The sequence below is a fragment of the Hibiscus syriacus genome, unplaced genomic scaffold (assembly GCF_006381635.1).
Source record: "Hibiscus syriacus cultivar Baekdansim isolate YM2019G1 unplaced genomic scaffold, ASM638163v2 tig00111276_pilon, whole genome shotgun sequence".
In the NCBI taxonomy this organism is placed as follows: domain Eukaryota; kingdom Viridiplantae; phylum Streptophyta; class Magnoliopsida; order Malvales; family Malvaceae; genus Hibiscus; species Hibiscus syriacus.
The window spans coordinates 653,817-665,263 of NW_024063043.1; the positions used below are offsets into that span (position 1 = coordinate 653,817).

General features: G+C 32.1%; 1 protein-coding gene and 1 long non-coding RNA gene across 2 annotated transcripts; one reads left to right on the forward strand and one right to left on the reverse strand.

The window, feature by feature from the left end:
* The first annotated feature begins 186 nt into the window (after positions 1–186).
* LOC120157820 lies at positions 187–880 on the forward strand. The gene is made up of 3 exons (XR_005519171.1): positions 187–239; positions 548–716; positions 852–880. It is a non-coding gene; the product is annotated as an uncharacterized LOC120157820 (long non-coding RNA).
* A 2,957-nt stretch (positions 881–3,837) lies between these two features.
* On the reverse strand, positions 3,838–8,519 carry LOC120157811 (probable pectate lyase 13). Its single transcript, XM_039168828.1, has 6 exons — positions 8,202–8,519; positions 7,885–8,121; positions 6,858–7,538; positions 6,571–6,787; positions 5,637–5,842; positions 3,838–4,094 (listed from the first exon to the last, which is right to left on the reverse strand). The coding sequence occupies exons 2-6, from the start codon at positions 8,013–8,015 to the stop codon at positions 3,851–3,853; spliced, it is 1,479 nt and encodes a 492-aa protein (XP_039024759.1). The 5' UTR covers positions 8,016–8,121; positions 8,202–8,519; the 3' UTR covers positions 3,838–3,850.
* Between the last annotated feature and the right edge of the window lie 2,928 nt (positions 8,520–11,447).

Below are 11,447 nucleotides of genomic sequence, written 5' to 3' on the forward strand. Positions count from 1 at the left end.
CCATTCAAAGGATATTATCTTAGTATTTACATGTGTCTTCTTCTTTAGAATTTGGCGTTGCACTTTCTTTCATGCAATCCTATGTTGCTTCAGTAAATCAAGTAATCTGAAGCATCACCTTTTGAAACTTAATTTTTGTTACATGTTCATTGAGACTGCAAATGTTCTTCTGTAATCTGATGTGTGCAATTTACAAACAAACTTGCTTCCATTCTGCCAACAAAGTATTCCCAGCTTGGGTAACTCTCCCTTCCAGGCTTGTATGTGTTACAAAGAAGTGTCGTGAATGATATGAGAATTATTTATGGTAGCTGTTAGGAAAAGAACAATAGTATTTCCCATTTCTTACTGTGCTCTTCCTTTGTCAAATCCCTTATCTAAGGTTTGCAGTGAGATTTGGAAGAGAAAAATATTTAAAACCCTTAAATTTCTCTGTATATTATCAGATCTCTGTGGAATTTGTAAAATATGTGGTCTAACTCTTTTGCGAGTGGGCTGTAGCTTGACATTAATTTTCTTTTGTACCCTAAATTTTCTGTAATTGCAGGAATGATGGGTTGCTAGCCTTTGTGGAGAACTTTGTGAAAGACCACCTTTTGCCAACCATGTTTGTTGACTACCGGAAAAGCGTACAACAAGCAATATCGAACAAGTTCTATAACCATATAGCTCCCTCAATTATTAATCTTCTTTTTTATATTAATCATATGCTATTAGTATTTTTTATGTTTAGCGATGAAACCGACATCAAAACTATTGGTATTTTTATAGTAATACCAATAGTTTTTGTTAGATGAAGAACCGTCTATCAAAACTACCCATTTCATTTTATGTTAATTATATAATGTTAGTATTTTTCAATATTTAGCATATTAAGATGGTTTTTTGGCGAAGTGTCCCAAATTTCCAGTCCGCCTAGACAGTCTAGTGGTTGATCCGGCTTTGGCAGATTCTTGTAAAGGGTATAAGAAGTCGATCTCCCCATCGGACTTGTGGAGTCCTCCGCCCTTGGTTTTTTTAAAGTTAATGTCGATGGGGCAGTGAACAGAGACAGGAAAAGCAGTGGGATTGGGGGAATCCTTAGGGATGAAAAGAATAAGGTGTTGGGTTCTTTCTCTATAATACCCCAAATTTTGACTAATAATCAAAATGTAATTTTTGAAAAAGTTATGTAATTCGGCCCCGTAAATGAATAGTTTACCCCTGAGAATGACATTTTCGTGGGAGTCAGATTTTTCGTACGGATTTTATATTAAAAGCTATAAAGCGATAAAGTTCGGGGGAAAAATCCGAATACTCAAATCGAATCGAATTTTCAGGAAATTTTGAAGGATGATGAAGTAAGGTTAAAAATGTCATTTCCATGACTTATTTGTAGGATTTAATATAAACCGTTGGATTTAAGATAGTTTTCTATAATCAATTTGGATCGTTGGATAAAAAATGGTTAAATTAAAATTTTGGAAAATTCGAAGGGCAATGTTGGTAACTACTAACTAATTGGTTTATTTTTTACCATTGGATGAATAAATTGAAATGTGGCAAGTTATGAAGCCTTGGATTTCAAGGGTAAAATGGTCATTTTGCAATAAATGAATTTTTAATTAATTATATCATTAAAAGATGACAAATTAAGCTTAGATTTTTATTTTGAAAAAAATCAAGAATTTTCTTCATCTTTCTCTATTGTGGCCCTGAGTTTCATAAGATCGTGATAAAAAGCAAGTTCAAAGCGATTCAAAATCAAAGGAAAAAGTTTAAGAGTAAAAGAATATCAATAGTAGGATTTCTAGTGAGGCATTATCAGGTGAGTGCATTTCTATCTTATTTATATATGATATGAGGAAGACTTGTGATAAGTCAACCTCAAATATTTAAAAAAAATATTTTGGAATCATATTATGATAAATATATTTTCATAATGATTTATTAAATGATTTTTTTTAATATTTTGGCTTGTGATAAGCCAATCTTGAAAGTATGACAATAAAATGATATGGGTTATGTTACGATATTTCTTAATATTTTATGGAAATGATTTGAATATTTCGGGTATGAACGACCCAATACATTTTTATATGATATTTTGATATATTTGTGTTTATGAAACTTTGACATGTGAATGATATATGGATTTAAATATAAGGTTCATTGTATGTGCATTGAGAGTTAGTGATACAATTGTCATGCCAAGAGTTTGAGTGATCTTTTATCGATCTTACATGTTACATTCGTGTATATTCTATGCGACACTTTCGAGTGCAACTCTACATGGCACTTTCGAGTGCAACTCTACATGGTACTTTATGTGCAATTCTACGCGATACTATTTGTGTATTCAAAAAACTCATGATGATTGATCATTATGATATTTCTGATTTATACAGTGTTGTGTTTTATAGTACTTGTATATTCTACGTGGCACTTTATGTGCATATTATCTACGTGGCAGTTTCAACTGCATATTTACTCGCACTCATATATGATTCACGTATCATGCATTCTCATTCATCATACATGTTTTTCCCTATATGTTATATGTATGTTATTTCCCTATACATGTTTTTAATTATTATTCTTATTTTATTATTGTTAGTAATATAATACCTAACTAAGTGTATACTTAGTGTGTGATGATTTTCATGCGTAGGTGGTAGAAAGCGTAAGGAGTAAGGAGTCAGGAGTCAGGTTCAACATCAATTTTTTGAGGAATCAAATATGCTCCATATTCAGTATGACATTTTTGAATATTGATAAACTAGTTGGCATGTATATCATATGGTTATGATACTTAGAACTCCAAATGTTTGCAAAGAACAATATAAATATACGTAATATGTTTTTGATACATTCAAGATTTATATATACTTGTTTTCTTAGAGATTGCAGATTCAAGTAACTGTGTTTGTAAAGTGTGTATATCTTATAGACCAACTGGTAGTTGGTCTAGTGGGATGAGACACTAAGTCCCTTAAGCAATGTCAGGGTTTGAATCCTGGTGTTTGCGAATGGAGCAAACTGGGTTGGGAGGGTTGCCCTCGCCTTTGCAATACCTAAATTGGATTAATCGGTCAATAGATCGGATACTAGTGATTAATTTTAAAAAAAAATTATAAACATATATATCTTACAGTCAGTCTTTTTAAAATATTTTTTTTTAATTTAAACTACTCATTGCCATCCTCAAGTATGATATTTAAAAACAAACATATCTTTTAAATTCAACTATCTTGCATGATCTATAACTATAATGGGGTTGTTTTAGAGATATAAGACAGTCTTGTTGTAGACTCATGCATAGCATGCACTGTATAAGAAAGCTAACAAACGAAGAAAAGTGGATTTTAAAAGTCAGAATAAAAATCTACAAAGCTTAGTGTGTTAAAATCTTCACACAATGGGACATCCCTTGTCAAGATGCACGCTGTTGTCAGCCAAAGATAAATCCAATCAAAAATCAATAAAAGAAAAAGGCTAATTTCAAGGGAAGATGCAAAAAAGGGGACCCAAATGCACTGAATTTGATGTGGAATTTAACATCCCACCTCGACCAACCACATCATTTTCATAATCCTCTCATTACTTTACCGGTGTTTTATAAAAATATAATTATTAATTAAATCGATTTAATTGAAAATTGTGTTTAATTTAATATTTAAATATTAATTTAATTAAACCGTATGTCGGAAGGTAACACCAATTGAACATATGTTATTTGTGTTTTTTTTTTGTGTTAGATAGCGACCAAACCAAACTAATCAATAAAATGTTTAATTTCTTTCATTTCATATATAAAATTATAACTTTAATTATAATTATAATTTTGATTTCTTCTTTTTTGTATTTCCTATTACAATAATAATGGCGGTAGAGCACCTTGGTTGGTAATAGAATACAAAATTAAAATAATTAGAAGAAACAAAAATGTTGATGTCAAAGGTGGTGGGGTCGATTCTGGTGGCGCGCCGTTCCCGAATATCATTCCAAAGTAGTTGCCATCGTCACTGGACCCTTCACCGCCGCTAGTGGTGCCGGTGCCGGTGGACCCGCTGTTGCCGACGGATCCGGGATAAACAAAGCTCCCAGTCTCTGCCCTGTACAAAATAATTCCACTCCCAGCATGCAAAAGGTCACACATCATACTATTTTCAAAAGATTCTTGAAATTTCATATTTAATATCATGTCTATGCGGCCAAGGGAAAAATGGGTCGAAGAAGAAAGGGAAAGGGCCCCGCCCAATAAGTGAGAACCAAGAGAGAATCATAACTAATATTTGACAGATGTTGAAATATTATAATATTTAAGAAAAATGTAAATATTTATTAGGTATTTAAATTCAAAATTCAGCACGAATCAAACGATCTTAGTGATTAAGAGATTGTTATTATCATTAAGGTCTCAAGTTCGAGCACTGTGCATTTAGGGGTATGAGCGTTCATTGTCAAATAATTGAGAGTCTTTGTTCACATTACCTAGTATTCACCCTAGATTTATTAAAAAAAAACTCAAACTTCACAAGATAACACTTAATTTGTTTTATATTTAAACTTACAATGACCTAAATTGTTATTAGCCAAAAATTTTGAGAATACAAGATTATCCTTCTTTAATTCGTTCCTTACTCGATTAAATATTTAATAAATTCTTATATTTTTTAATTTAAATATTTATTTTTACATAAATTAAAATACTATTAAATCAAAATTATATCAAATATATAAATTTTAAGTAGGTTCGATACCGTTTGGGCCCTCACTAAGCTCTGCCCCTAAGTGAGAAGGAAGCCTCTTCTTCTATATGTTATGAATAAAGCTATTCTGTGATGTGCACGGATTGTAGATCAAAGAGAATATAAACTTACCCTTTCACCAACTTGAAACCCCAAAAAAATACCCCTTTTCTCGTGGGTCCCTCTCCTTTTCAATTTTAACCTTAACTCCATCTCTTGTTTGCAATTTGGGGATATAAAGTTTAAATTGTGTAATATTTAAATTTAGAAGAGTTTGAATTATTATTAAATTAAAAATCTTAAGGGGTCATGAATTTTTCACTCCTTTAGTTTCATCTCTGAAGATATATTAATATTTTATTATATTTATATACGATACGTATTCAAATATTGAAATAGATTATGTTAAAAAAAGTAAGAATTTTATTATATTAGTATACTATACATATTTGGATATTAAAATAGATTTCGATTGTAAAAAAGTAAGAATGTAAGGGGTGGATTGATACACCCATGCAAAGGCACGTTAATGAGGACTAAATTTATATAAAGTTTATGATACGGTCTCTAAGCTTAAAAAGTTTAAATATAGATTCCTTAACTTTTTTCGATTTAAAATACTTAGTCTAATTGTTGGCTTTGCTAATATTTCCCCTAAAACTTACGTACAAAGCTATTGGTATCGATGATAGGATTAAAATTTTAAATCCAAAAAAAATAAGAAATTAATATTTAGTTTCATTAATCGTTTTGTGGGTGAGCACAAGGGATATTATCAAATTTTAATAAAAAAGTTGAAGCCCCATAATAAGAATTATACCAAGCATTGACGTTGACAGGTAATTCAGTTATTGGTCTAAAGAAGAGAAAAGGGGTAATATTGGGTTTTCGGGATGAGAAACATACCTGGCCTCGCCAAAGACGCCGGCATTGAAAGTGAGCTGATCAATGTAGGCAGCGGATCTAGGCTCGACGCTTGAAGCTTTAGCATACTGAGCACTTACGCCGGCTCCCGACGGCACGAAATACGCTCCATTTACCATTAAGTCCCCATCCGTCCTCCAGTTCCACCCTGCCCATTCTCTCTCATCTGTGTCCACTCTCTTTGTCACCTGTTTACAAAACACGCACTCATCAAGACACTGCACTACACGCGCCTATAACAAACGTAGAAGATGAACATTTAATGGTTAAAAGGAATATTATTTTTCTTTAAGGTATCAGATTCAAGTAGTTATGTTTATGTGGCTTATGTATGTCGTCAATGGTTAAGATATATATTATAAACATATATTATCTTTTAATCCTTTAGATTATTTAAGGAGATATTTTTATTTTTAAAATTTTAATTTTGATAAAAACAAAAATTGTTAAATTCATTAAGTCATCTTTGAATGTAAAGCTATATTTTCAAATTTAATTATTTTATATTCCTATAAATAGTTCTGTATTGTTTAGATTAAAAATGACCTTACACATAGATAGTAAAGGTACATCCCACGCACCATCACTCTCATTGTGGGGATCGTTAATGAGCCCCCACTTGCAAAAAAGAAAAAGAAAAAGAAAACATAAGTCAAAAAGGGGTAAGGAGCCAAAATCATTAATCAATCATAAAATTTCGTCATATTTTCCAAATGGTAGACAAGAAAGAAAACCAAATCCATGCTTCAATTCATAACTTTGTTTACCATTATTAGTCAATTGGAATTTACTTTGTTTAACATTATTAAACAGAATGATGGGATATATTTAAACGGTCAATATCGTAATAAATATTTAAAAAATGAACAGTTAGAATAACATATAAAAAGAATGAAGTAAGAGAAGAAGAGAACACCTCTTTAGCATTAGGGTCGACAGGTGCAGTATATCGATTCCCTTGACTATTAATGGTAGGGTTAGCACTACCGCCGATGGCATACATTTCCCAAGCAGTAAAATCATTGTTTACCACATGGATATACCCTCGCCTGCACCTCGGCATTCTTTGCACCAACGCTTCTCCGAAATGATTAAACGCTATCGTCACCTGCATTCCCGAATCCGCCAAATGCCTACCCAAAAACATTTTATTTAATTAATTTGAAATTTGAATATTCGATCAAATGAGGGGAAAAACGGTACCTGTCATCATGCCCTAAAAGCATGACTTCGTTGTGGTGAGAAAAATAGCTGTTACTGATTGTGATTCCAGTGGATCCCATGATTGCATCGATAAGGCCATCGGTGCAGTAACTAAGGGCGCAATGATCGATCCAGATTTTTTGCGAACCGAAAATAGAGATCCCATCACCGTCCGATCTCCCCCTCCAGCCGACGTGCGTCGGCGTCGACGCGATGTCGGCGTTCCCCGAGGGTTTACAATGGTGGACGTGGATGTTGTGTATGATCACATGCTGAACGTACTGCAACGTTATGCACCCGTTGCCGGTTACGTGAACGGTCGTGCCGCGGCCGTCCACCGTCTTGTACGAGTTGAAAATGAGTTCGTGTTTGAGTTTGATCACCATGTTGGTCGAGAAGATGATCCAGAGGGGTTCGTCTTGGATGACGGCGTGCCGGAAAGTGCCCGGTTTGGGGTTGGCAACGTCGTTGTCGGACGAATCCACGACTGTGTAAATCCGCCCGCCTTTTCCGCCGAGGGTTCCTTGTCCGAAGCCGATGGAGCAGTCGGCTAAGCGTTGGCGGTTGTTGTACCATTCGGGATCGCACCTCCAGCAATCGTCGATGGGGTTTCCCGTTAGACATTGATCTTTTTGGCTCACGGAGAGGGCTTGTCTTCTCGATACGGACACATTTAATCTCCTACAAAGATTAAAGTGAAAGTTTTCAGTAAAATGCACGTAAATTTCCTGGGGGTTCTGCAGGTTTTCCGGGAAACAGAGGAGGAAAATTGAGCAACATGCTTACATATGAAAATTCTCTTAAAAAAATGTTCTTTTAAAAAACAAAAACTCACTAACTAAATTTGGTAAGAGTAGGTCAATCAAAAAATTCGAAATTTTCCAACACAAAATAATGAGATATTGGCCTCGGGTCATCAAAACACACTAAAATGGGTATCGAAAAGCTGTGGTTTTCTTCTTCTTTTCGAACACAAAATCATGAATGTATAAAAAAACCCAGAAATAGTAGAATCAGAGGAGCCTACCTTTGAACATCATGAACAACAGATTCTGGGAAAGGATGTTGGTGAGGGAGGCTAAGATTGAAGGCAGCTCTAGCAAATGAAAAGAAGGAACCCAACATACATATTAAGATAATGCATGTGAAACGAAGCATCCTTGAACAACAACGATGGAAGCTTTTTCCTTTTCCTTTTGTATTAAAAAAAAAGGGCCCTTTCTTTGAACAACTATACGTCTTTCCTTCGCTTGTTCTTCAAAAGCTGAACAACAAAACATAGGAAATTGTGAAACTTTGGACAACCTGAAGTTGATTTATATAAAGTTATCCCGAAAGAAATACCATGTATTCATGATGACGACGAATATTTAAACCCCAATGATAATAAAAAACCCTTTCTCGTTTTTTCTTCTTCTTCTGCTGTATCTTATCTTGTTTCTTTTCAAATGGTTTGTCTAATCAGAAAGTAGAAGGAAGAAAAAGAAGAAAACTAGGTTTATATTGAAAACCTTCCTAGTAGTCTCTGTTTCCCTCTGTTTTGTTCCCATCTTTTGCAGACTCTCTCAGTTTACTCACATTCTTAGCTTGCCGTATAATTATTCTAAAAGCATGAAATAATCAAGCAAAGGGTAATTTATGAAGAGGAAAACTGGGGGCTTATCCAAAGCAACAATAATGCAGAAAAGAAAACCTTTTTCTTGCATTGAAAAAAAGGTGATTGTGTTTGCCATTGTTGGAGGATTCAGATTCTTTACTGCAATGGATTTGTAAGTATATATATATAAACATATTATTTGTTCCTTATTTTAGCCGATAAGCAAAGCAGCCTACAATCAGTCATCTAAATTGCGGCTGCCATTTTTTTTTTGAATAATAGGGATGTCTATACCAAGAAATCAGAATAATATGGTAAAACCAAAATCTAACTAATATAAAATCAAGAATAATTATCAAGAATAAAATGTTAAATAACAAAACGTACCTGAATTGATAGGTAGGTTAAGATCTATGATTTTTTTTTGGATGTGGTTTTTCAAAATAATAAGTTTGCTCTTGCTAGAATAATACAAGTTAACCTATATTTTTTTGGAGACTACTACCTCTTTATATATATATACATAATATTAGGTCAATCTTTTAAGTATTTATAGTTTTACCCCTTATTAAATTATAAATATTATTTATGGTATATATGATACATACACTTTAATTCTATGACACTTTAATATTTATGACTCATATAACATGATTAGTCATTTATTTTATGTCATACTTTATGACAATTTTATTCATTATATGTGTGTACCCACAATTATAGATTTTAATATACATCTTACATGTCAGTAAAGAGGGCCAAAAATATCTCCCAGGATAAAATAACGTTGTGAGTAAAACAATAACATGATTATAGTGTTCAACGAACTAAGTTTTTTTATATCACCGAAATATTGATTGAGAAAAGAGAAATTTTTATGTGTGTTAATCTCGTAAGTTTAAACGATTTAAATAGGAAATTCACATTAAAAAATTATTGAAAAAAATTAAATAACGAAACAATAAATATCCGCCATTAATGCATAATATTTTATTTTTCCATTAGCGCACAGTATTATGCTTTTCCATCGATGAAAAATATTCTCGCCTTATAAATTAAGATAACAATTACCTAAAATATTATCCGAATTAAAGAACCAGTAAATCTAATTTAATTTAACTTTAAATATTATTACAATAATTTATAATAATAATAATAAAAATAAAATCTTTCTACTTGAAAGGATTTGAAACTATTCAAAGATTCAAAGTCTGCCGGCGGCCTCTTTTGAGCGAAACTTCTTTTTCATTTTGGGAAAAATGGAGGCTTGGCTTTTGCATAGTGGCTTTGGCTCTCTCATGAAAAGTTCTTTAAAAATAGGGTAAACTATTGAAATTATCACTTTTGTTTATAAGTGTTCACTTTTGAGTAATAAGTTATAAAAAGTAATATTTTACTCATTTATGTTACCTATTTACAACTTTTTGGCCACTTACATTGTTAACTTATAACATTTTGGTCAACAGCACATTAAATATTATTGGTTTGATGTTAGTCACTTACATCATTAATTTATGATATTTTGATCACTCGGACGTTAATTTTTATTAGTTTGATAATGTGACATGTTAATAAAAATTAAATTTTAATTTAATCCTTTAATTTTAGATAAAATATTGATTTAACTCATAAACTTTAGATAACAATATTAATTTGACCCTTAAAATTAAATAAAATATCAATTTAATCTATGAATTCGATCAAAGTCCCTTGTTGTTCGCAACTCATCACTGCCACATCATTGCCAACTGTCATCAACATTCATTGCCAACGATAACTGAATCCTAAAATTTTCGTTCAATTATTTTTGGGCTCCTAAAAGCAAATCCAATATTTATTTCATCGAAAAGTATTTTGACTTTACAAATATAGTAAAAACTGTTTCTATTTAAAAAAATAGTAGAGAATGACTTCTTTTAAAATTAAACATAGCAATAAATTTATTGTTAACATTCTTTTAAAAATAAAACATAAAACATAAAATCTATATCTATATCATAATCAAATTCATAAAAAAAATTAGTAGCATAATATATTAATTTGAAAACAAATACCACAAAAACAAGGATGAATAAAAAATAAAATTTTATGATAATTACATTTAAAATGGGCTTAAGGGTCACAATTATTCAAGTGGACCAAATTTATCAATTTCGTCCCTATCGTATTTTCACATTAATTTTGCCCTTAAAGTTATTTAATTGCATCAATTTATACCTTTGACCGTGATGACTAACATAACCGTTAGTTTATGATGATGTGGACGCCAGCAATTTCCACCTCAGATAAGTTTGCTGACATGTCAACCTGATGATGTCGCAATAACAAAAAATATATTATTTTTTAAGTAAACAATTACATATGTGAAACAACAAAACAACACATCATCAGTCTCTTTGAACGCCATCAGATTCCACGAAATTTTGAATTCTTGTCGGGGAATAGGAATGGAGGTTTACAGGTTGGATCATTACTTGTTTTCTCCAAGAGCTCCAAGGTGTTCGAGCCGGTGAAGAGAAATTCTAAGCAAACCATCTTCAAACCTCCTACATTCCCTCAAACTCAGTTGATGATGTAACATCCTCAATACCGGGTTAGTGACTAAATTGTAAAGTCTCAGAATTTGGTGATTAAAATAAAATGAATGAATAGTATAAAGATTTACATGCAAATTATTGTGTAGGATGGAATTGAAAAGAAGAAGGAATGGAAAGACAATAGAGTAATTGTAAGGAAAAATAATTAAAGAAAGGATAAGTATGTATATATAAGGATACACATGGGTGGAAGGGGAGAAAACACCCAAGGATTCCAGAGTTCTCTTATTCTTATTTATTCCTTGTGCGTGTGAACCAAAGCAAAGGTAAGATTTCTGATTATTGAGTTTCTTGTTAAATTTAATATTGGGTTTTGATTATTAGATGATAACTAAGCTTAAGGAAAGCTTAAGTTATCTTAACATCAAAGGATGATGGAGTTAGGAGAGATTTAAG

Bases quoted from the DNA above. Each gene is read 5' to 3' on its own strand.
- LOC120157811 (XM_039168828.1), bottom strand. From the start codon at position 8,015: ATGCTTCGTTTCACATGCATTATCTTAATATGTATGTTGGGTTCCTTC. The intron at 5,843-6,570 runs GTGTTCTCTTCT...TTTTGTAAACAG, and splicing joins TCGACCCTAATGCTAAAGAG to GTGACAAAGAGAGTGGACAC. The intron at 4,095-5,636 runs GTATGTTTCTCA...TATTTTGTACAG, and splicing joins GGCGTCTTTGGCGAGGCCAG to GGCAGAGACTGGGAGCTTTG.